The sequence below is a fragment of the Rhopilema esculentum genome, chromosome 14, assembly GCF_057945365.1.
Source record: "Rhopilema esculentum isolate cy_ngs chromosome 14, ASM5794536v1, whole genome shotgun sequence".
Lineage (NCBI taxonomy): Eukaryota > Metazoa > Cnidaria > Scyphozoa > Rhizostomeae > Rhizostomatidae > Rhopilema > Rhopilema esculentum.
Window position 1 is genome coordinate 601,098 of NC_142828.1, and position 26,537 is coordinate 627,634.

Consider the following 26,537-nt stretch of genomic DNA (forward strand, 5'->3'; position numbering starts at 1 on the left):
AAATTCATGTTTCAATTCTTAAGCTGAACTCTATGTACATAACATGATTTCAATTGAAAATTATAAAAATTCTTTTTAGATCTACACATTTAACTTCTGCAAAAGTACTTGAATGTCTTTAGCTAGTTTCTTCACCATTGGTTTTCTTTCAGATATGTATTCAGTTACTTTCTGGATATCAGATAGGATCTAAAAGAAATTTAACAATTTTTTAAGGATATTTGTTCCTTAACATAACATAGCTTTTCCTAGCCATTAATAATGAGGACAATGTATGTTTTTACAAACTGAAAAGTTCAAATTTTCTACAAAATCGACAAAGGAAGGAAAATTTTAGTGTTTTAAGCCCATTTGTTTCATGATGAACAAGCTTGATAAGAAAGTTTTTCACAATTGATTAGGAAATATTCAACTCATTAAACCCAAATATGTATATTTTTTAATACTGTAAATCTCAAGATAAAGATCATGTAAAATAACAGAGATGTGTGTAAATGTAGATACAATTCTAACCAAAGTCAATGTGTTAAATATCTTCCTCTAGAAACATGACAGTTTTGTTAACTTAACTGCACTTTGAAAAAATTAAAATAATGGAAGTGTAAATAATGTTTACCTCAACATTTAATCGAGTTGCTTGTAGAAAGTCATCATCACCTTCGAATGTGCCATCCTTATGTAATTCTATTTCCAAATTTATCCATTGTAATATGTGGCTTTGGCGCTCTTCTAGTTCACTGTTGAATGTAACCGACAACAAATAAATATAAAAATGACTTTGTTCAATGCTAATATTTCTGCAAATTTGGTGTTGTAACATTACAAGGCAAAGCTGCAGATCAATTCTACACTTATCTTTTTACTTTCATAAAATTGAGTTAATTTATACATTTACAAAATTTTGATTTTGTGATCCATGTACATTCTCTAGTCTAAAAATGCCTTAGGAAACATTGATTTTTTTTAAAAGTGTTATAATTTTACTATTTTTGAGCTCAGTTGTAAAATCAGGCCATTCTATCATCTTGAGAATTTCAATTTTTTATCTAGAATTCAATAATCCAACATTTGAAAAAATTTTAGTTGTGTTCGTAATTTTGAAACGATAAATAAAACTAAAACTTTTTGTAAAAAGTGGGGTAATGGCACCCTCCCTGCCTTCACCAGGAGCTCTCGTTTTGTCATGATAATGCGATCAATCGCGATCGCGTCAGCACTCACGCAAACCCAACCACACTAGCGTTTGATCGCTCGCGCAAAACGGTAAATTGTGAGTGAATAAATGTCTCGAGCTGTAGGATGCTGCAGCAAAAAAGCTGTAGGTTGCAGCAGCAAAAGAGCTGGAGGATGCTGCAGCAAAAGAACTGTAGGTTGCAGCAGCAAAAGAGCTGGAGGATACAGCAGCAAAAGAGCTGGATGATACAGCAGCAAAAGAGCTGTAGGATGCAGCAGCAAAAGAGCTGGAGGTTGCAGCAGCAAAAGAGCTGGAGGATGCAGCAGCAAAAGAGCTTAAGGATGCAGCAGCAAAAGAGCTGGAGGATGCTGCAGCAAACGAGATGGAGGATGAACAAATCTTGATGATTGTAATACCGCAGTCGCTTCTGCTGTTTCTGATAGTCTCGTAAGATATCTCTCATCCTCGTAACTTCTTTGTAGATTTCCTCATTCTCTGGACATTTTGAAAACTCTTCTTGAACACTGTCTCCACTTTCTGATGAGCTCTCTTCTGTTGACGAGCCTTGGTATTGCTGTCCAGTATCGAGAATGCTTTCTTCTGTTTCCGACAGTTCACTAGTGTGAATGCCATCGGATACAACAGCTCCTCGTTTTCGGTTACGATATTGAATACCTATGATTAAAAGGCAGCGTGAAAATCATTTTTTATGACGACACGTATAAACAACTCCTAGCCAGTGCTTTAAACCTTTTCAGGCTCGATTATAATTGTTTGCCGCCAGAGGAGGTAGCATAATTATGGTAACCTAATTATTTAGACATTAGGAAAAAAGTTTAGCAGTGGGAAACGGGTAAAAATAAAGCGTCAGCAAACTAACTCAGGGCCGCGGAGAGGATTTATAGGCCCCGGGTCAAAACGAAAGATAGAAAGCAAGTGGTCCGAGGACAATTTTTGAGACGACGGTTGCTAAAATTGCGGCTATTTTGATTGCTGAAATTGCGATGGTGGCTATTACTTCTTTGGTCATTTAAAAGGGGCCTATTAAAGGGAGACCAAAAGCCGCAAAACCGTGCAAAAATCAACGAAATGCTGCAATCTGCAATGAAATTAAGCGCGAAGACGCGGTCGCGATAGCAAAAGAGGGCCTATAAGGGAAAATTGAAATATGAAATAATTAAAGTTTTCGGGGAGAAAATATAACTACTTAGATTTTTTGGTTTTGAAATATGAAATAACTTTGGTTCCCAGTATGAAATATGAAATAACAAAATAACTGAATACATCTTTTAATGTTGTGTTAGAATTAGCTATTTGATAACAGCATTGACTCAAGTGACTTTTGATATGTGGAGCTGTTAAGATATCATATTACGCTCTTTTAAAATTTTCAAACTTTTTTGAGACATTTTCTCAAAGAAGGCGCTTAAAAGAAGAGGTGGCCTTTCATACTTCACGATTAGTAAAAATGCCAATAGCATAGATCTACGGCGAATAGTTTTGGTTTATAATATCTCAACAAAATAGACGAGAACATCAAATGGCATCATAAAAGTGTTTTTATCTAATTTAATTGTTCCACATCTTTATACTATGAATTCTTTCTAAGACCACTAAACAACAGTTTTGTAAACCATTTAAGTTGCAGGATTGATTTGCTGATAAAATCTGCCTCCTAAATTTTCAAATTTCTAAACAGATGTTGTTCATTTTTCAATTTTTTTTATCTGAGGCTAGACATGTTTCCCGCGAAGTTATTCTCATTTTAAACAAATTAGACGAAGCACGTAATACACCAATTCGATTTACAGCCTCATTTCTGCGTTAAATCTAAAATACAAGCACAAACAATATGAAAGAATTATATCCAGCCTAAAATTATGATGATAAAGCCAAATCTGAGCATAAGAATGTTGTACATAATGAAGTTTGGAGAAATTTCCTAAACGAGGCCGAAAGTCGAATTGGTGTATACTTGAGAGAAGCAAGTAACCAATCTCTCATAATGTCAAAATTGTTTCTGGCCATACTTTTTAATTCAATATGGCGCCAATAAACAATGCTAAAAATTGTTAGATAATATGTTTTTGATGCAAGACGAGGTAACTATATTAGATCAAACTATAAGGAAAAATTATGAAAAGCCACGTGAAGGCAACCGTAAAGAGAATTTGGCCCACTACAGCTCCTGTTTTTTCACACTCGATGAGTATCCCTTGAAAAGACACCTAAAATATCTACTCTTTAGAAAAATGTAGTCAATCTCTAGTATTTATAACGATTTCTTCTTGAGAACATCGAATGAGTGGATTTGGCTTAGTTTTAGCTTTGCATGAACTTTATTTTAGCATTTTTTCTTGCTATCTTATGCATCCAAGACTGCAAGTGACTAGAAATAACAGCATGACTTTAGTATGAAGAATTTATTAAACAACTGAATTTACTGGTTATTAGGGCTCTTGGCGGTTAGTAGAGCCAAAGAAGATGTCCTAAAATTCAAAGTTAAAAAATCCTTTAGGCACATTGTCTCTCCCAGGCATGTCTTTAACTGGTCCCTTCAGGTTGCACCCTCCACGCAAAGGACTTCAGACTATCAGTTCAGTTTTATCTGTGAACAAGCTTAAGCATTTGAATTTGCAACGCTTATTCGCCAATCTTTTCATTGTGTTAAGTTTGTTTCTGACCTTGCCTTCTAGTGTTGCATCAGGCGAAATATCGACCAGTAAGCTCAAATTCATAAAGTATTATCTTCGCTTTACCATTGACCAAAACAGGCTTAGCTCACTGGTTTCAATGTCCATGGAAACTGAAATTGCCGAAAAACTTGACTATAGCTCCATAATTAACCTTTTTACAAATACAAAGTCTTGAAAATTGGTTTGTTAATATCTAGACAATTACCGAAAGCTATTAGCGCTGTTAGAGTTACACAAATGGGGTTAATACTATTGCTGCTTCTACCTTACTTTATTTCCAAGTCTTTTGCGATAATTGTTTCTATTATTGAAAGGTTTTGACAATGGAGAAGCTGAATTGCTACTTATCAACTTTTGATTAAGTTATTATCTGTGGGCTCATAAAGTCATGGGCCCCCGGGTCAGTGACCCTCCTCTCCTCAGCATTGAACTAACTCCACAACATTTTTACTTTCCTAACCATAAACCTAGAGGTATCCACTATATATGATAGTATCCACTCACATATTTGTCATTAATAAAAATAAAACAAGTAGCTTATTTGAGCCAGATTAACTAACTACGAACGGTGAACGCAATTTTGTGACGGGCTGCAATGATTGCTTTAAAGTACTCAAAAAGGCAAAAAGCACACAAACCTGTCCTGTTATCATCAAGGGTTTTCTTGAACGAGGAAGGCGGCAGTAATGCCTGAGTAATGCCACAACCCTGTGATGCATATGCTGGCTTTTTGATCTGAAAATAACGAATAAGGCGGTGTGTCCAAAATAACTTTCTTTTCAAAGTTGAAAGAAACTGATTCACTTAAGTGTAGCATGATGAAAGTAGTCCAAAGAAGTTGTACGTATTTTAAAAGTGGAGCGGCACATTGACTTCATAGTACCTCTAATAACGATCCATGTTAAAATAAATGACTTTGACGAAGCAGTGTTGCGGAAAATGACGCTTCAAGGGTAACATGGTGTCCTAAACAGGATGAGCATCTGACTGGAAGGAAAGCTTCTAAATAGCTTGGAGGGTATTTGCCCCTAGAGCCTCTATCAACAACAACAGATCGACGAAGCAAGAAGCTGCGTTCAAACAAATTTATTTTTGGTTATCTAAAACCCTATTGAATCTTTGTCAATTTGTTATAGCTGTTGCTAACATCAACGATGATGAATTCTCTTTAAAACGCAGTAACTGGTGCAAAAGTCTTGCTTCGTCTCATTTTTCCTTTCTTATGTTTGAGAAGCTGTGGTTTTGGTACCCCCAGGGTTGAGATTGAAATATGATTTCACATTCTTTCTATACAAGAACCAGTTTTTTCCAAGGATGGCTGGCTGCTCTCCGTTTATTTCCAAAACAAATCATAAGGGTGATAGTTTAGACAGGATGTTAGTTTAGGAAGAAACTTAGATAGGAGAAATTGGAAGTGCATGGGAAAGATACTTTTTCTCATTACCTTAGACTGTCCCTGATTATTTTAATGTCCGGAGGTTCAGCTTGTTTTTAATTTTATACAAAATTTTGACAACTTTTCAGGCTCCTTCTTTTACATACATTGTTTTATAAAAACGTACACTCTTTTTTTTATAAGAACCAGTAAATTTAAGTTCAGGCTGACTGTTCTTAATTTTTTCAAAAATTTGAGGCTGGATTGTTTTTAATTTGTTCTTAATCTAATGGGGTGGAAGCAGTGCGAGTGCTAGCTTTTTCGCTCTAGGGTGGTGTTCAGGCCTCATTTGCCAACAAAGTTAGTGAGACAGCCTTAATTTGCTGACAAATTTGAATATTCACCGAAAAAGCACCCACACATCGATAAAAATCCTCGATTTTGAGAAAAAACGTTGTTCAAAATTGCATTTTGCAGAAGCTCAGCCTCAGCTTGTTCTTAATTTGTTCTTAACTTTTGACCAGTTTTGAGGCTCGTGTTCTTATAAAATTGTTCTTATAAAAAAAACGGGTGTATATAAGGTGTTACATTGAAAAACCACATCCAAGCACTGTGAAAGCTTGTTTTGCATGTTGCTTTGCCGACCTGCCTTTGTGTAAGCATTTAACCTTCGGTTGAGTCCAAGATTCAAAAAGCAATAAAAAAGTAACACGAAGCAGTAACAGTCAAAAGGTGTGAATTGCAAATTACCTTGCTCCCTCTCTTTCTTTGGCTATCTTCCTCTGAAGATATTGCAAGCAAAATTGAATCTCCTTTCCTCTGCAGGCATGGTACATTTGGTGAGGCTGGCTGTGGCGGTGGCTGTCGTGGATTGCTTTCATCCGGGAATTTACTCAACGCTTCAACTGGTTCTCCGTTACCAGATGAGTCCAGGAACTGACCAAGGTCGAACGAATCACGTAAGTAATCCGGTTTTCGAGGCAACGGCCTCATTTCCTTCGTTAACACTGGCAGAGTCAGGATCATGTTTTTCCTTTGCAATGACACAAAAGAAGTGGTAATCTACCAAAATACTACAACTACAAAGTTTTCCATAAGTAAAACACGACTTAATAAATACATGCGTTCTTGGGATCTGATGACGAAAACAATATGTGTGATGTTGCACTTGAATATAGAATGGGCTGTACTCTAAACACGTTGTTTCTTGTCACTTGATTAAAAATCATTCGGGAAAAATCATCAGGATTTCAAATGAACGGCACATTTTCTTTATGCTTTCTTCTTTTGGCCTTAGAGATAATACTTTCAGCACATTATACCATAAAAACCAAAACAAACAGAATTAAATCAGGTTTTAGGCCTTTGAAGACGCAAACAAAATCTTTATGTACTGTCTTATTTCTAATGGAAGAGCCAGGATGGCCAGAAATTTTGCAATCTTTATCTTACGTGTTTACAAGATCACATAGGCTTAGTTTTTTGTTTGAAACAGCAGTGTTAATGTTACGACGCTGTCATAATCTCGAAAGCGGTCTCGATAGCTAAAAATCTCACATTATTTAGCTGGAACTGTTAATAAATTAATTCTATACACATTAGTCACAATATGAAGGTTTTCCTAGATCCAATCAAAATAGAGCTTAGCAGATTCTCTAACAAAGTATACCGCTCTCTTAAATATTTCATTATTTCTTATCATAAAATTCTTTAAGCAAGAATCTTTATCAATAAACGTGTTAGTAAGGAATAATAACATTATAAGTTTGTTTACAAACGATTTTATCGCAGCAAAAAAAAGCCTTAAGCGCTATGAGGTATGAACTGATAAAAAGAACTTCGCTGGATTTTCAAATGCAGAATTAAAGGAAGCCAAGCTTAGGTTAGATAAACTGATGGAGATTTAAGAAATATGTAGAGGAATGGTGCCCACTCAACGGAAGAGTGCACTCAGCTTGAGCCCTAAAAGACAGCTGTGATTGGTAGCTGTGCCGCTGGAATTTCTCATGAGCTGTTTTTATTGGGCTTTACATTTAACAAAGATTTACGTTTGAACCTAAAAACCGGGGTTGTAGAAGGGTGCAACTTTTAAGTAAGCGGTAAAGCTTAGCTTTGGCATCAGGGCTTTGCTTTGCAACAAACACAAAATGCTTTTTATTAATGTATGGAAACAAAGACCATACATCACAAATGCAGTAAAACTGTTTTAGAAATTGTACAGTTTGAAATTTAGAGAAAGCTAAAGTAAGATATACATTTAGCGCTCACATTATTCAAATAACAGCCCAATTTTATGTAGCAAATTACCCATCATACAGCATTGTGAAGTAGTATAGAACATATGGAAAAGCTTTGAGCGTATCACTCTCGTGATGCATTCGGGTAGTAGGTGTGACGTATTACGACCGTTATGCATACGGGTTGCGATTTATCATAATGGGGCGAAACCTTGAGTAAATAAAGTTATTCTCACCTTTCAAAGACCGAAGGACTTTCTAGAATTTCTACGAAAAACAATAATGATCTGAGAGATACTCAAATAAGTAAAAATAATAAGATATCGCTATTTGTAAATTGGGAGACTATAAAAACTACAAAAATGTGACATTTCATCATTTTGGTAGTTGTTTAATATATAACACACTGTACCTGGTTCATTAATGTATAAAATCAATGAGAAATAAACACAAGCTTACAAAATGAAAAAAAACATAAAGATGAACACGAAAGGTTGTGCCAGTAAGCAAATCAGAGGTGTAACTGAAATGTGCAGGTCTGATAATGTGAAAACAGATATAAACGGATCCGATGCGTAATTTAGCATTGTTTCCCTAAATAATTCTGAATGTGCTCTATACATGAGCAGAACGTTCTCTTATCAATAAAAAACATGCGAAAAGAATAGTTATTGCGCTCCATCTGTTTCTGAAAAGGCTGAATTTCACTAAAATAATTAAATGTTTGACAAAATATTGACTAACAAGAAGTTTAGATTTCAATGAAAGGGGCGTGTCCCATACTCTTCAAGAATATGAAAGATCTGGACCGCAAATTTCTCTGACTTTTGCATCGAACTCACTTTTAGAAAACTCTCCATTATCTGTTCTGGCAACGCCTCTGTCTGCAGAAATATTCTAAAAAATTGAAACAAACCATGGTGATCTGGAACATTGATGGCTTCACTCCTTTTCGTCTTGCTGCGTTCGTGCGAGTTGGCTTTTTTGTACCACATCATGGCATACCTTCTCACGCGTTCTTGCAACTTTATGGCGCCCTTTGAACAGACACAGGTTTAATTAATTTAAGGGTTGGTCAACAAACGGAGCATTTCAGTGAAACACTGAGGCAAAATTCTTTAAAGCATTTTGCCGAAGGGATTATGGGGTGATATCTATGACGAAAATCAGTTATCGAAATCTGGAATGTATGCACTGCATTGCATGAATCCAGCAAATGCTAAATCCCAAATTTTGCATTCACGCAATATGCAATTTTCAGATACCATTCTGTAATTCGTTAATGTGTCATACTTCTATTTTCGCCGTAAAACATCATTTTCTCATTCGGCATTTTGACATCCTATAATCTGTTAATCGTGATTCAGAAAATTTGCCGATTTTCATTCCAATAGGCAAATGAGTTGAGCAATTCAATTCAGTTAGAGAATCTCTCCAACAATTTAATACCCCCGTCAGGGCACTTGGTACTTGACACGTGAATGAGATACGGCGCTGTGTTCAAACGTAGAATGAGATACTGTGGTATCCGTCATTCGCACCTTCTAAATGAAAAAGGAAGGGGGATATTTCCAAGGAATATAACTCATCTCTTTGCATACCTAAGTTACCGTTGCTTATTTAAACATACCTTGCTTCGCCATCTCGGTTGGTTGGATGGTTGGCATTCTTTACTGTTTTTCATTCTCATTTTTCTATGAAAAACTTTGATCCGGGGCTAGAAGGCACTTTCTTAAAATTCAGAGCCGTTTTGCTACCAAAAGTCCTTTATCGGTTTTGCACTCTTCTTTTTATAAGAACAATTTTACATGAACACGAGGCTCAAAATTGGTCAAAAGTTACGAACAAGAACAAGCTGAGGAAGAGCTGCTGTAAAATGCAATTTTGAACGACGATTTGTTTATAAAACGAGGATTTTTAGCCACGTGCGGGTGTTCTTTCGGCGAACATCAATGTGCCTATTTTGTCTAATCATCATCGAAGATCAGCTGCACACCACTTTACCAACTATTAATGAAACCGCGGGAGCTTTATGACTGGCTGGACATGGTTTCAATATGTTTTCGAAAAAAACCTCAAAAAGGAGACGCATAGCAAAAAGCAAGTAATTGTCGTAGCTTTTTCGTATTTAGCAATCTTCAAATAAATAATCAAAATAAAGAGAGCTTCAGCAATTTACCCATTGCAGAACCCCACTCCCCCATTATTTTCTCTAATCTTATTGTCTTTGCCAATTTACAAAAAAAGACAAAATATATCATTTCTTGAAGCTGCCGCCGCGAGACTTGCTTGGTAGCAGAAAGGGACTTTTGATGTTAGCAATTTAGCCTTGGAGATAGCAAGCAACAAAATACTGAAAATACTGTTACTGTTTCCAATGCGAGGGGATAAAGACTTTTTAAGAGCGATGGAAAGGGAGTAAAAGTGGCAATAGAATATTATACCATTATAGTACTTGACTTAACTTGGAATCTTGTAAAAATGACGTTTACCTCGATTCCACGGGCATTGGAGATTTTGCTTCGAAAGGCCATCATTCCAACTGAATACTAGAAAGGCAAAAAGAAAAACAGTTGTCCGACTACAGAGAAGTACAACCCTGCATAGAAACAAAATGTGGTCTCGCCCGGGCTCGAACCGGGGACCTTTCGCGTGTAAAGCGAACGTGATAACCACTACACTACGAGACCTTGCGGCCAGGAGGCGGAAAAGCAAACCATATTTGATGACATGGGCGTAGAAAGATTTAAAATGTAGAAAATACTGAACATCTGAAAAAAATGTATTTGAAGCGGCGATAACTAGAATCCGAAAAAACGCTTGGCAGACCTTTAGCCAGTGCACAATCAAAAACATTAACAAACACATTACAGGAAAATATCTTTCTCAATTCCGAAACAAGAAGTAAGAGACAATTCCTACTACAGAGTACAGAACTCAATTAAACCAAGGAATTCATCAAAAAACATTGCCTCTCAAAACATGTATTGATTTTACATTGCACATTTGAAACTATTAATCTTGCAAATTGTAACAAAAAAACTAAGTAAACATAAGCACATATTGAAAAACAACTCAAAGTTAAGATAAAAAACGAAAACACCATTCTTTTTAATCTTTAAGAATATAATTTATATAAAAACCCTTAAACCTTATATGAATATTAGCTAAGGGCTTTGAGAATCTAAATTCCCGATGTATCAAATAAAAAATAAATATAAGGCCGCACCGAAATCCATCGTTGAAGACAATTTTCCATAAAGTTTTCTCTTCTTAGTCTCAGTGCTTCTATTTCCTTTATTTTCTTCTTCTTTCTTTCCTCCACGAATTCTTTCCATGCGCTCATTATCTAAAATCGAACAATGAATAATAATCATCAGCACAGATTTAGTCTTAATACTTAGTTGCCAACTGCAGTGGATATTATTTCCCATTGCTTACAATATAATACCAAAATTGGAGAAAACGGAATTGTTAAAACATCAGCTGATACTACAAAGTTTCGTTTGACCTTATTCTGCAGTTTTACACTCCACCACCACAACACAACGTTGGTCCTGTTTCTTTCCTGAACGGCAACTTTATACTAAAAAAAAGAACAAGTGAACTAATGAATGACATTGGATCTAACTGACAGTGTTGCCAAGGGATTTTCATTTGTATTTTAATGAAGTTTCAACAATATCTATAGACATAAAAGACGAATGTTATAAATTGTTGGAAAAACTCGAAGATCGCTCTTGTAAATTGACGATTCAATTAAAGTAACAAACAGAACAAATTCAAACCTGGTGTTTCCAGCACCGGAAAAATGACGTCAAACTATTCCTTATGTAAAACGTTTCACTCTGCCTTCTGAGCAGCTGGAAAAAACATTCGATTCTTAGAAGTATAATGGCTTGTTAGAAAAGTCCATTATACAACAAAATTCAGAAATAGAGAAACTTTTCCCTTTTATTCAAAGTTGAATCTCACATTGAGCCAATGGGTCAAAGTAACAGAATCTGCTGCCAATATTGCAGAAATTACAATCGAGCATGAGACGGAAATATCTTTCAACATCTTTAAATATTTGTCTCAGCTAAAAAGTGAATTACACCGGTCTGGAAAGTACGTGTTATCCACAAAATAAAGGCAAAGTAAAAAGAAATTACAAAAAGTTAAAATCGCAAAATGAATTTCAATAATCTCAAGCAGAATAATTGGAAAAAAATGCAATACCATCTTTTTGAATTCCAAAGAAGCATTTTGTTGTAAGGCCTTCAGGCATTTCTGCTTCAGCTTCTGTTCATTAAATTTGCGGGCAGTGTTGTTCAACAGCTGTATTCTTTTAGAGTGCTTTGTGTGTTTAAACATGGCCTTCAGTGCACGTCGCTTCACATCTTCAGAGGTGTTGAAAAATAGAAATCAAACAAATATCGCACGTGCAACAGGCCAAGAGCTATGTTATGCTAAGAGCTAGCAACCAATGGATTTTGCAACTGTTATGCACTGGGGAAAGGATGTTTCCTAGCAAGTACTTCAGGAATGCTGCTGATGAAAGGTTTAATCTTTGTCCAGCATATCTCCATCAAATAGACATTATTATAATATTTTAAAAAGCTACTACTTTTGATAAACTATATCCATATTAAAATAAACTGCCATGTAAATCTAAAAGTCAAGAAAGCAAATAAAGATTGATTTTAGCGGCTGCATATACTCATGCCATCAGTTGTTGGCCAGCACCATCCCACACCCTTCCTTATGACATCCCCTTTCTAATGGCTCATAGAGATAATACCAACCCCAAGCTGCAAGAATCCTCGCAAATTAGGGGAATATCATCCATAGATTTTTTACTTGTAGAATAATCTTAAAAACGTATGCAGTTTCTGTTAATCTATTACTGCTAAAAATCTGCTTACGTACTAAGCTACTTAATTCCAGTAGCACATTTCACATTCAATAAAGATCTGACATGATTGTAAAAAAGACCTACTCATGTCGAGGATGTTTTTGATCTCTTGCACTCGGCAGTTTTCCACCCATCGCTTGTATGTCTCATGAACGACGAATTCTCTCCAAGCTGCAAAAACCTAAAATGTCAAAAGAATCAGAAATCGAGAAAAGGTAATCAAATGAAATTTACAATCAATGAACATTGTTGTTAAATATTAAATGCTTTTCCATTTGCAAATAGACTAAGGTAGTTTGTGATCTGCATGTTAGAAAACGGTGGGCACAAAAAAGGACAAAAGAAAATTGAATTTATATGTGACAATTGGAAAGCGGACGACAAAATCATTTCATGATTGAAATATAGAGAATAGAAAGGAAAGTCATCATGAATGTAACTAGCTAAGAAGGGCGTAGTCACTATTGAGAAAAATCACTACTTGGAGTTTGGAAAAATCACAAAGTAGGCAACAATGAAAAATAATCAGCCATGGTCAAGGTAATAACCTAGGAAATGCGTTGACTATCCAAAGGAAGAAGAAGAAGACCCGTCAGGCTGGAAGACATTTGATTGAAGAACATATTGAAAATAAAAGGTTGGCCTCAACGAGAAACACTAAAAAGCAAGAGGCATCGGAGGTACAGAGCGTCAAGGTGAAAGCTGTATGCAACGAGCAAAAGCTGGAAAAGCTGCTTTTGAGCACAACATAGATTGCACAGATTTACTGTAGACCGGCTAGTACCTTTTTCTTTGCCCGGGAAGAAGCAAAATCATCTGCCAGTTCTGTCTTCATTTTCTCTTCCGTGCATTCAGCAACGTTTTTATGCCATCGGTTGAATGTCCAGCTAAAGGCAGTTTGAACAATCTTTTACTTGAAACTCGAAAATCATGAAGTAAGCAAAAGGCAACGCTGCATAATATCACCAACATCATTTACAGTATAGCTGCATACTGAGCATAGCCAGAGGAGTTGACCATATAAAGACTGGACGGGTTGACAAGGCATCCACGCAAATCTATTGTGAGTAGCATTGAAAAGACGCTTGAGAAATAAACTTCAGCTCTTACCTTCCCCTTTGAGTAGTGCCTGAATTTCAAACCCAAAAGTGACAAATATATTGATTGGTTTATTCTAAACTTTTACGAAAGAGGACACTCAAAAGTGACAATTTATCCATGAAAATGATTACACTAGAAAATAACTCCTTGGTGATAAGCCACAATGTAAAAGGAAGTATACCTTAGTAGAATTCGGTTCTGCGTGCGATGTCGACGCTCAACTTCTTTGTTCATATTTCGTCTTTGCTCGATGTAAACCTAAAATATTACATTATTCCAAATTGTGAAATCCTAAATTGGCCTTGCTTTGACTGATTTTTAGAGTTAATCGTTTGAAACAGTTATTTTGTTACCTGAGGTTGCGTGGCAGAAACGTAACTGTGAAGGAATCATTCAAAAACCTTTCTATACAGCGCAGTATCAAAACATTGATATTGTAATACTGCTAATTTCTAAAAGAAGGCAAATAACATACTTATTCAGTAAGACGAGTGGTCTAGCTATTCATGCGAATAAAAGAATATCACTTTTTACTAAAGCTTTCCACTTTCTTCGGAAATGAATCCCTTATGTTGACAATTCCTTCCTTCGAAGCAGTTATATTCAGCTACTAAAACCTCGATTAACAGGTTTAAATCGGCCGGAATGGCTGGGTGGGGTCTATATATTAGCTCTACTATTAGATTTCTTCCCAACCACTTGGGCTATTTATAAAAACTCATTTTGGTTACTTGTTTGTTGTTCTTTCACTCATTAGTTTTACTTTACTTGATTTAATAGTTTTAACTAGCTTTACTTTATCGTTGATTGTAATCCTTTGTAATTCCTTGTTGGTTGAAATGAAAATTCTCAGGTCTTATGTCTTAAACAATAAGACATTTCATTGACCATTTCTTAACGCTTGCTATTAGAATAAAAACATTTTCTCTAAACGAGATTCTATTCAAATCTTTTTGTTCGTTTCGTATTCGTGGGGTATTTGCCGAAGTCCAACGCATTTGTTAGTGCTAAATTAATTCTTAAAAGTTCACAAAAAATCTTAAACAACATGAATCAAGACATACAAATAAAAACAGTGTTACCTTCATATGAAACATCATCTTTGAAAGTAGGGTTCGCCTGTGATGGGAATTCGCCAATCTTTGCTTGCCTGTCTTTATTCTGTTTCTTGATGTGAACTACGAAACAAAATTTGCATGGTTTGCAGGAATTGTAAATGTTAAATCAACATTCGACGATAGTAAGCACCAGCATATAAGAAACCCCCTTGTGTATGAAACCCCCTTGTGTATTAAACCCCCTTGTACAAAAAAACAGGCCTAATTTTTTCAAAAGAGGCTCATTTTATAAGAAACAATCTTAGGCCTGAAATTAAAATGTTTATCATTTTCAAGCATAAATAGTCGTGTTTTATTTTTCTGTTTAAGCTTTGGATGGTTGTAGTGTGTGTATTGGATTGATATGAAAAATTATACTGTAGATTATGTATTATACACTACTACCAGTAATATTGAATAGACATACATGGATGACACTGTCATACAGCTTGACTTGATTTGACCATGATTTGATTTGACAGAACCTACTGATAAGAAACTGAGACTCTGACGATGAAAAGTCTCTGTTAATAAGAAATTTTTTTTAGACTTCAGTTCAAAAAGTGGTTTCTTATATGCGGTTATTACTGTGTAAAATCCAATTTTCATAAAACTGTATCCTGAAATAATAAAGGACAGTTAAGCTACCGATCTTTCCCAAAATAAATAAATAAATAACAAACCGACACACCGACACACTGAGATAAGAACTCAAAAAAACAAATCAAATTCATGTATGTAATGGTTTGCTGGTAGTTTTAGACAGCTATCGTTTACCATCCAGATTCCACTTTGAAATCTTAGATACACATTTGAAATCTTTAAAATTCATGCGAGCTGCATACTACGATGTTCACTCATGATCGGAACGATATGAAACACCTCGAAGTGACTTTAAAGCCAGTTCTTGTACAATACTGTAATTTGGAAACAAACAAATAAGGAAGTGAATTATACCGATTTCCAGGAATTGAAAGAACAGAGAAGTATCTTGTTTTGATTGTGATGTGAAGCTGAAGCTTCTTGATGTCGCCTGCAATAAAAACATCACTTGTATGACTATGATTCTTTTAACAAACATTATAGCGCATATGTGCCTTTTTTCATTTATCGCATTTTTCGTTTGTTTCCACACTCCCTTCCTTTACTAATTTCCCCAGAAATGAAACTCAATCAGATTTTGAGAAATAGTCTTTCGGTCTCCAGTCTGACAGTGCAGTGTTTTGCCCAAAGCTAAAATTTTGCAATCAAAATTGTTTGAAAGCAACACGATACTTAAAATTCCCATTGTTGTTACATAAACTGTTTATGAATTACTAAATACCATATTTTCTACCACTTTTTGGCAGTAAACAACACTTCTCTACCACCTATAGGCTACCGTCTTATGTGTTTTACAAAGAAGAAAACTTGAGAATTTCCTGTCCAAACATAAAACTTGACATCAGCTTTACACGTACCTTTTCTTTTCTTCACAAGCATTCATTTTGATTTTTCCAAAGTACTTCGTTTTTACAACTCTTTCGAAATAAGCATCCGCAGAATCCTGAAATGTAGAATAATATTTTCAGAAAAGGAACATTTTTACGAAATGGACTTCAATACGGGGGTAGATACACTGTATAAAAGATGAAAGCAAATGTTTTGCTAGTATAGATACAAGTGAATTTTCTCTTTAATTCGATGAAAATGGTATTTTGTTCATATCTGGAAATATTTCAAAGTAGACGCATGCTGAATAAATATGGCTACAGTAAACCCTTTTTAATTTTAAAGGATACGAACAAACAACCTCTTTTTCTTGACAAATTAATACTGCCTCGGTGTCTTGCCGCCATTTTACAAGTGTTTTTCTTTTAAGTATGTCTTCATGATGCAGAATTGCCTTCGGAATCGAAAAACAAAACGTTAAAGTCACTTAATCGAATCGGATAAAGAAAATAAAACAAAATGCTTTGGAACGCTCGAGTTCTTCATTAGGTGGGATTGCCTAGAAATTCCCTTATCACAATTTCGTCACGAAAGACTTTTTGGCACCTCTAACCATATGCTCTAACCAAGTGCTTTCAACCAAAACCACATGAAAGTATTGATCGTCTGAAGTTGTGCGCGGGTTAAAAAAAGCAGATTTCGCCTTTGTGATTAATCGAACTGCAACGGCGATTCGAAGAGTATTGATAAACATGACCTGAATTGATCATGAACATTAAGATATATAAAAGGTGTTTCAGATATATAAACGGTTTATAATTGATAGAAAAGGGTTTTAAGTTTATAGATAAAAGATAAGGATTTTATCAGCTGTTTTTTTAAAAAAGTACAAACACGTATTTGAAATGATAATTTGTGAGTAGAATTCGCACCATTCTTTCAAGCAAACGTAGCTCCTGTGCGTGCCGACTTTGCTTCAACCACGTGTAGAAATACTTTGCATGCATCAGTTCCCTGCGTCCAGGAAGGAAATGACAATCATGAAAATCTACAGGAGATCGTCATGTTTTTGAGCAAACTTAGAACTATCAACTTGAAGTGATGTTATTGTTGTCATAAAAGTGCAAGGGCAAAAGAATATCAATTTCGTGTATAGAAGCAATCAGTGACTGTTGAAGATATTTTGTAATAAGTTCCTATAAAATGGCTTGGTGAAAAAAATTATATCGATACTTAACCTGTTGAAATCATTAGCTGTTGCTTTTCTCTCTTCTTTAACTTTCCTGATTTCCTTGTATTCATAAAGCTTAGCAAAATATCTAGCAAGAAGAAACAAAGTGAATTAACTGAGAAATTGCTATTACAACACGCATTTCGAGAATTGTATTTCATGAGTTCACATTTGCATAACAGAATTCCAGGTTCATGAAAAAAGCTGTGATTGATATTTAGCTGAGAGCCAGAAGAGGAGACATAGGGCTCCCGAGAGCGAGTAGACTCCCAATCTTGTGCATGTGATTGTAAAATGCGTCTCTGTACATAGACATGTTAATAGACAAAAAGAAGAAACGTTTCAGCAAGGGATTTCTGAATTCATTCACTGTCAAAGAATTGCGGTATACTCATTGCAGATAGACGAATTTTCATATCTGTCTTTATATCTGTCTTAAATCCTGGAAGCCTTGAAATATACATCCTATGCCGTTATATAAAGCGCCACATATGAAAATCTCAATAATTGTTCCTGTCTGTCACAACTGTTCTCCCAACCATCAGCTGAACATCACAACAATGAAAAGTTCGTCGTTCAATGCACAGTTACCACCTAATTTTACCGTTTCTTCGCAAAGCGAAGAATATATCGTTATGTAAACATCGAAGACACTGGATTTCACATTAATGATTGTGATCCACATATTTTGATTCGATTAAGGCAGTTGTGACAGACAGTCACTTATACTGAAGTATATAAACGTAAGATTATTTACTTCGGCAAACACTTCACTTCGAAATGCCGATCAGCTTGGTTCAACATTATTTTTCGCCGCCTTCTCCACAGATTATAATCTAACCATTGACTGAAATATTTCTTCAACAGTTTTTTTCTAGGAAATGAAAATCAAAGATAAAACAAGACTATGAATGGTAAATGGAGGGTAAGAACTCTTAAAACTTCTAATGTAGAAAAATAGGAGAATGAAACCTAAAGTGAGAAGAGTAAGTGAGGAGTGATCTGATGTCATTGATAATCTAAAATCAGAACAAACGTTTGATGCTGATCGCTTTCGTGGAACAGTAAAACTCGTGGAGGCTACAATACACATACACTGGAAATTCTTTTGTTGATACGACAAAACTTTGTTTACCTAGCTCATTTATGAAGGCCAGAGCTTTGATTTCTTGTGTAAGCAGGCATTTTTAACAGCTATGTTGAAGTGACTGACAAGTCTCAAACAGTGACATACCTGTGAAACATACGACCAATCTTTGTTAGAGGATACAATTTTAGTTCTTCAGAGTGTTCACAACGCATCAACCAGCGACTCAAGCTTTTGGATATCAGCTAAGGATTATCAATAAAACTGAAGATGAACATTTGGTAATGCAAACGGCTTCTAGCTGCAAATAATTGCAAGCTACATTAGAAGTTTTTTAAAACAAGAAATCATTATTGTAAATTTTAATCGTCAAAACGACAAATAAGGATGAAATTCTCACTCTGCTTTTCCTGAAAGTCAAAGCCTTTAGAGATCTTTCAGCTTTCAGTTTGCGCTGCAAGGCTGCTTTTTGGAGGCATTTGAAATATTTAGCCTAGAATTAAATACATGGCGTTTTAAATATTCATAAAGTGATAATTGTTATAGACCTTCTTGGACCCCCGTGAAATTGCAGGAGAAACTGGATTTAAATACCTTGCATGCATATCTGTTTACGCTATTTCAACAAACATCAATCAGAAAGGTTGAAGAATGATCTTAAGGTAACTTATTTTATTACGCGAAAAAAGACCAGACAATGCCAGACAAAACAACGTCTCCCATTGGTTTGATTTGTGCCAATCAGGACTAAAATGTCTTTGATGTGACTGTGTTGGGATCTAATGAGAAAAATGAGCCCTTCTGTTTACACAAGATCAGATTTCTTGCTCGTAAGTAACCGAGAAAAAAGAAAATGATATATGATATTATCCTTTAAAGCTGATGAAGTATAGAGAGCTGATGATGACGATATTAAGATAAAGAATTTTATCAAGCGAAAAAATCAACATAGCATCAACAAACCTTCACTTGACGATCGTAGTGATTGATGGCAGAGTCAGTTTTGATACCCAATATTTGAACGTCAAACAAATCTAAACTTGTTGTCAAGTAATGCAAATTTAGATAATAATCTAAATTGTGAGGCAGATTATCATAAAATTAATGTTTACCACTACAGTGAACTGGATAAAGGGCATCCAGCAGAAAATTCACTAGAGAAATAAACTCTCAAAAGATTTCGAAATTCCAAATAAAAAACAAAATTACCCCTCTGGTTGGCATGCAGCTTCCTTAAACAAAATTCAACGGTTACATAAATTTTACTTAACTATTAACGAAATTTCTAGGCGTTTCTTTATTCCAATTATTATTAAAACTTAGAAAATATCGGTGGAGAACAAAGTAAAGGATTCTAAGAACTTTAATCAAGCCTAAAATGAAGTCTAGAGGTACAATGCGTGCCAAAAGTAGTTGGAACAACTAGCAATTTTCATTGAATTATTACTTCCGCCCGAGAAACATGTAGCAACTGAAAAATTACTACTTCTGTCCCCTTCCTCTTAGAGCAATGTTGATAGTTTAAAGCAAATATCATAAAAGAAATTCAAAAAAGGTAGTTTCTAATTCTCTTACCCGTTTTATAGTAAACTAACATTGTTCCGTGGGGGAGAAGGGGGATGGCTGAATTTTACCGTAGTGTAAACTAACTTCAGTGTTTCAAGTTTTTGGCAGGCATTGTACGTTTAATCTCCGAAAATTATTTTGAAGGATACAAGTCTTCCAACGAATAAAATAGGCCCTTTTAACGAATTTTGTTGATGTGAAATGGATCCGGTCTTCAAGTTCTTTGATTTCGATTTGACGTTGTAGTTGAAAATACCACTTTTTCATTGTTGACCTTTTTAAACTTTGTTCATATTGCCTAGTTGCGAATCCTGCAAATTAACATCAATACAAATAAAAAAAATCTATTAAAGCGACAATTATACTATAAATACGATGACATGCTTTAAAACACATACGGAGTGTCAACTTATTTAATAGCAAACTTGTACCTTTAATAGAATTATTTTGCCTCCTATAAGATACATAAGACTTCAAAGCATCAAAGCTTCTCTTATTCATTTTGTTGCTGTTGTGTCTGCTAGCTATAGCCAGTTTCTCGTTCTCTGACACTTTTTCTAGCTTGCGGATTTTCCATTCTTCAAATATCTAGAGGAGAAAATTAAGCTTTTTTTTACATCACAACAAACGTAAAAATTAATAATTATTAATATCATTTTAGCAGCGTCTTTGATCTCGATATACTGCCGTTTGATGCACCTCAAAGCGGTAGCAGTATTTCTACATTAAAATGGAGTCAGGTTATTGAAATTGCTTTGCCAACTTCTTAACTCACAACTGACAAGCAATTTTTCAACTCTAAATAAAAGAAAATTTCACACCCTTAAATTTTTTTGACTTTAAAGAGGACCAAAATGCTTCTTTTGATGTCAATATTTTTCTCAACTACTTCATGTAAAATGTGATCTGTAACATTGTCAAAATACAAATTCTTGAGTTCCTCAACATTTAACAAACCTTCATTAAATCACAGATGTGCCAATATCAGAAAAGCTGAAAAATGTTATGCAATAAGGAAGAAAGGAAAATTTATGGTTTCTTTTTATCAGGAATCAAGAATAAACTCTATAAATAAATAAAATCACTTTATATACACTCCAAAATGTTTCTAAATTAGGGCACAACTTCAATAGATAAAAATTGTGCACCTTTAATTTCAATCTGTAAGCCCAAAAGGACAATGCTTGCATCTCCATGGCCATGTTCTGCCTTGCCAGCTGAAGCCTTGCAAACCATTGAGTAAAAGCAAACCTGGCGATAAATTGCAAGATATCCACATACAATTAACATCCTCATATTATAAAGAACAAAATACTTTTTGCAAGATTCTTGAGACTTTGAAAGGCATCAAGGTATTTAAAATAGACATGCAAATCTATAAAAAAGATAATTAGAAGGCACAGCTAAAACTAAAAAAAAGAATATAAGCAATATAAATTCACTAGCTTTGTTGACTTGTTTTATTTATGGACATAATGGCACAAATTATGAACTACTGAATGCAAATTATCCAACACAATATTTCTTATTCTTTTTTATTTACCAGACTAAATTAAAATGAAAATTCTGATAATTGACTACAAGATAATAAAAAATAACTTGGAAATAGCTTTTTCTGAAGACAATAAATCCTGCTGCAAGCATGAATTTCTGGCAGGATACAGAATACAATATTTTCACTCTAACGTGACACAAAATTCACTGGTCAAAGCACAAATAAAATAGGTAGAATAGAAAGCAAATTTTCATTACATTTCTTTTTTGTTTTTAACTGATTATCAAAAAATTAATAGAAATGCACAGAAATGCCATAAGATTCTAAAACTACAGAGCAAAAACTCAGTACCTTGTGACAGCATGATTATGAAAATGATCTGCTTTCTGTTGTTCCTTTTTGATGCTTTTTCTGTAAAGACAGTAGCTCTTGACAGCCTTAAAACATCGTCTTTGACTGTTCATTTCATCTATGATTGATATAAAAGATTTCAGCATATTCTTCATTTTATTAAATGTATACCATAAAGGCTTTTTTAAGCACCCAAGGGGCCAATTTATTTTTTTCAGACCTTAAGGGGGGGGGGGCTTAAAAGAGAAAGGGCTTATTAGAAAGAGGGGGGTTATTAGAGAGGGGGGCTTATTAAAAATTTGAAGTAAAAAATGTTTTTTGAATGCTCTTGTCTATTTCTTCATTATTAAAATATCATACAAATGTTCTCAGAAAACTTCGCGAGCAGCTTCAAAAGTCTAATTAATCAATAATAATGTCCTTATCTTCATCAGAATCACCAGGATCAATTGATAACTCTAGGACGTCTTCTAAACAAACTTTGACAGACTTCTTAGGTGCACAAGGAAGTCTTTAGATGGGCCGTATTTAATGCACACTATCTTATTATCACACTAAATGTGCATGTTATCCTCGTTTGACAACAAAAGGAGGCTTCATAAAGCTTTTATGGTACTAATCAATATTCTAATTTAGAATTGACTGCAAATAAAGTCTCAGGTAATTTATTGGGAATATAGCATACATATTTAGTTTTGGTTGTAACAAAAAGCAATATTTATAGAATAGGAATCTCAAAAAGCTTTCTTTGATTACAGTCTTGAAATAATTTCAATAAAAAAAGTCAAGAAAAGTGTATTCAGTGATAAAAGGAATACCAAATTTCTTGGCTAACGCTACTTTGACTTTCTTCTCCTTTTGATTCAGAAGATACATTTTCCATGTTTTAAAATGAATTTTCCACAATCTATACCTAAGAGTAAATAAAAATTTGTGATTCAAAACATAAAAGAAAATTAAAAACTTACATGTTATTCATGATAAACTTTAAATCATAAACAATTTGTCAAACCTTACTCATGTCAAATTTCATCTCCATTATCCTATCATGGGCCTCTTCAAACTTTGCTCATGATCATTCATTGCCTGCTTAGATATCAATGGACAGACCTGGAAATCTGTACAACAAATTTTAAAAAAATCAAGCTTTTGTGACTAAAGCACCTAAGTAGAAAAGGATGGGCTAAAAAAGCAATTACAGTATACAAATGTGAAACTGAATAGAAGTATAGAAACGAATAGAAAAAGAATAGAAACGCCAAACCTATCATGATATTCAGCTCTGATGTTAAGTTTCCAACCCTTTCTACTGTTCCACCATAAGTCTTCTAGACTTTCAAATGCTTTCTTTATCAACTTTTTCTCAAAGTGCATCCTGAAAAGAAAGACATTTTTGTCGTAACAGTTGGGAAAATATAGTAGGCAAGCCGGCTACCACATGTTTGAAGACATGTAGGTGTGTGATAGCTTGTGAAATTTTCTTTGCAAGAATTTAGGGTAATTGTTGATGATCTAAGCAGAAATTCCTAGCACGACAAAGAGACCAGCAATAGACCCGGAAGGCCTGGGGCAATAGACACATCCCCCCCAGTTCTCGGCAGGATCAATTTTGTATTTTGCCTAAATTCGAGCTCTTTTGAAATGCCTTTTTTTCTTTCAGGGGCAGTTGCCGTAATTAAAAAATATAAATTTGCTATTTTTCAAACAAAGGCCTCTTTTATAGTTATTTTAATTAGAATTTCAAATTTGAAATATTCTTGGAGGGGTCAAAGTAACTGGTGAATCCAAAAAATAGAGAAATTTTATGACTATTTTGGGATTTGATTTATATTCAGTAATCTTGACAAGGCATCAAGTAATTTTGTAACGTTTAGAAAAAGTAAAAGATGGATAAAGATTTAAACTCATCAGAAAAATCCGCAAAACTAGCCAGTAAAAATTTTGCTTTACAAAACGAGGGTGTGTGATATTTTGCACACTTGGAAAGCAGCAGGCATGTGCCAGGACAGGCATGTGCCAGGACAGGCACATTTCAGACATAAGTAAAAAGTTAAGAAAAGCTGTTACATAATAAATAAGCTTGACATAAGCTATAACTCACTGATTATGTAAAATAGCTTTAGCATTATTTCTATGATAACACTTTGAAACAGAAATTACCTTGCTGCTGATGGTGCTATTCTCCCATACACTTTCTTCAACCAAATATGTAAATATTTCCTGGCAAGATATCTAGAATAGATATTTAAGATCAATATGAAAGAGCAAATTATAACAATTTTTAAAATGAATTGTTCACACTGGAAACATCAGGTCACTTTGTGCATGGTTTTCCTAGATAGGTTAAAACGAAGAATTCATTTTGCCTAACTTAGGTTTTAAAGGTGAGGAGCTACTTTTTAACATTTCTAAAACCTGTTAAGTAGGGAAAAGGAGCTTCTACATCACAACAAACAAATCAAATCAATCAATAGCAACATTTTACATCAAAATTATTAAATGATCTGCATGAAGATATACATTTGGTTCACATTGTGGTTACTACCTGATATTTTGTACTACAGGGAGTACCTTACAAACTGACCTGATATGTTGTTGTTCATAGGAATCAGGCCTTGCTCTAAGAAAAATGAAGGTGCTCCATAAAAAGAGCCCCTTAGAAACTCTAGGCGCTCTATTTCGCACCTCTAAGTAAATGTCTTTGAGAGCATCCTTCGAGAGCTTTAGGAGATTGAGAGCTTCAAATCGAAAGCTTCGGAAGAATGTACCAGAAAGCAGTGATACCCAAAAAGCACCATAATATGATATAACAAAACATACAACAAACACTATGTTAATATAAATATAGAAATATAATAAAACAAAGTCACAAAATTGTTCAGATTTTTCTAGATATGTAAGTTGCCATCATTCGATGAGCTTTTATCAGTGTCAGTTTCACTACTGTTATGCTCAGCTTCACATATTGCTTCATCAAAACGCATGGCTTTAAATCAAACATTTAATTTTGTTTCCTTTTTTCATGTTATCCATTCTATAAGAAACGCTAAAACATCTACTACTCGCAAAAGCAAATGAAAAATGAAAAGCAACGCGATAATTTGGACGGAAACGTGATCGCTGATTTGCACAGGCGATTTTAAGTTATTAAAAAAACAGAAAATAATATATACTTCAATATAAATTTATGCTTTTTCGAAAATCAAATAAATCTGCCGGAGAATACGCTTAGGCTTGATGGCCTGTGTCCTTGATGGTTATTAGAGGGTTTTCAGATTAAAAATGATATCGAAAACCCAACGTCGAATTTGCTGAATTTTTTCCCAAGGGGTAATCTTACGCAAATCATAATATTGTGGTCTGTTGGGAAGATTGTTTATGCTTGATCAAGTTGATTTAACAAATTCCAAAAATTTATTTTGCTCCGCGTTAATATTGTTTTATTGTTTTGAGGGGCTCTACAAATCGCTCTCCAAGGCTTTTTTTGGGTGCGCTTTAGGCGCGCGCGCTCGATCGAGCGCCTTTCCGGGCAAGGCCTGAGGAATAATTACTAACAAAAATTATGAAAATTACTCTAATGACCTGTTCTTTAGTGCCCGATTATTTTGTCACATTAGCATAGCTGTATACAGCTTGTGGTACAGAACAGGCTGGTTTGAAGTTGATTCTAGCAATCTGTTTAGAGAAATTCTGCTTCCAAAATCAGCCATACTTGAAGAGAATTTACCTTGTCTTCAACTCAACAACTCTTCCTTTTTTATTCCAGTCATAATCTGGTATGTTTGTAGGGCTGGCATCTTTTTTTGCTCTTGACAATTTTTTATCTTTTTCATATTTCTCTAAAGTTCTTCCTATTGGTCTGCAAAAATGAATGAAATTTGAATAAAAAAATTACTTTTAATAAAATTTTGGTAATAAGGGAATCCCAATAGGGTATTGCAAGGGAAAGAATTTGAATATTTCCATGTCTAACATAACATAGACTGCTACTGCGTATGGCAAAAATATGTTTTAATACATACCTTGCAAAAATACCTATTTTTTGGCAGAAATATTAAGCTTGCAACATCTTTTAAATTCATTAATACAGAAAGCAATCAATGCTTTAAATTTTCAAAGGACACCAAGAGATATTTAGATTAATATTTATGAAGATTCATAATTCTTAAAACAATAAGCCTTGATAGCGCTCAACTGTATTGCATACAAAGCATTAGGCCTTTACTGTACCTGGGGATTTTTGATGCATTTGCCATCTCATTTGATGCTATTTCTCCATGCCTCTCTACAAAAGTTTTTGCATCTGCAAAATTATGGTAAGATGGTAATAACCCAATTTTTGGATAAAAAATTGTGGTAAGCAAAACTTGTAGCTTGAAAATATATAAATACATGAATACCCTTTTTCTTCACAAAGGCTGAATCTTCATGATACGGGTTGCGATCATCTGCAATCCTACCATGAATTTTTCCTCGTCCTTTTCCTGAGGCACGATGAATCTTTTCCGGCTTTATTGACAAGAAGTGCGAATTGAGCTCTTCAAGAATTGCCTTCTTAACCAAACTATTCGTTTCTTTGCTGCTCACATACTGGGCGGCCTTCCCCTTAGCTGCTGCGACCGATTTCAGGTCAGGCGGTTTAGTAATTTTTGACATTATCTGGGATCAAATTAAACTTTCTGAATTTGTCATTCTGCTCATGCATTGCATTTGAAAATGCAAGTCATGTTCAATGTTTATGAGCTGGGAGCCATTTCTTCCCTTCCCGCCACTTTGATTTTTGAATGAAGTGAATCTGA

At 34.7% G+C, this 26,537-nt stretch overlaps 1 protein-coding gene and 1 non-coding gene across 2 annotated transcripts; both read right to left on the bottom strand.

Moving 5' to 3' along the window:
* Positions 1-26,534, bottom strand: LOC135696538 (protein SFI1 homolog). Its single transcript, XM_065215959.2, has 35 exons — positions 26,139-26,534; positions 25,969-26,041; positions 25,466-25,597; positions 23,899-23,970; positions 23,003-23,113; positions 22,557-22,651; positions 21,739-21,856; positions 21,041-21,143; positions 20,324-20,480; positions 20,042-20,203; positions 19,290-19,360; positions 18,727-18,819; positions 18,474-18,571; positions 17,997-18,113; positions 17,247-17,327; positions 16,941-17,022; positions 16,370-16,462; positions 16,038-16,123; positions 15,535-15,610; positions 14,563-14,658; positions 13,662-13,738; positions 13,164-13,266; positions 12,464-12,560; positions 11,704-11,864; positions 11,271-11,345; positions 10,994-11,068; positions 10,712-10,831; positions 9,975-10,031; positions 8,399-8,519; positions 7,719-7,749; positions 5,996-6,278; positions 4,509-4,605; positions 1,591-1,849; positions 617-737; positions 1-189 (listed from the first exon to the last, which is right to left on the bottom strand). Exons 1-35 carry the CDS (start codon positions 26,392-26,394, stop codon positions 82-84), a joined length of 3,957 nt encoding a protein of 1,318 aa, XP_065072031.2. The 5' UTR covers positions 26,395-26,534; the 3' UTR covers positions 1-81.
* Positions 10,100-10,172, bottom strand: Trnav-uac (transfer RNA valine (anticodon UAC)). Its single transcript has one exon. It is a non-coding gene; the product is annotated as a tRNA-Val (tRNA).
* Positions 26,535-26,537: the final 3 nt, after the last annotated feature.

What these genes read in the sequence shown, in the direction of transcription:
- LOC135696538 (XM_065215959.2), bottom strand. Translation starts at nt 26,394, where the DNA reads ATGTCAAAAATTACTAAACCGCCTGACCTGAAATCGGTCGCAGCAGCT. An exon ending in GTTGTTGAGTTGAAGACAAG is followed by an intron (nt 23,971 to 25,465) that starts GTAAATTCTCTT and finishes TATCTATTCTAG; the next exon opens with ATATCTTGCCAGGAAATATT. An exon ending in ATTGGTCGTATGTTTCACAG is followed by an intron (nt 18,114 to 18,473) that starts GTATGTCACTGT and finishes TTCATTTCCTAG; the next exon opens with AAAAAAACTGTTGAAGAAAT.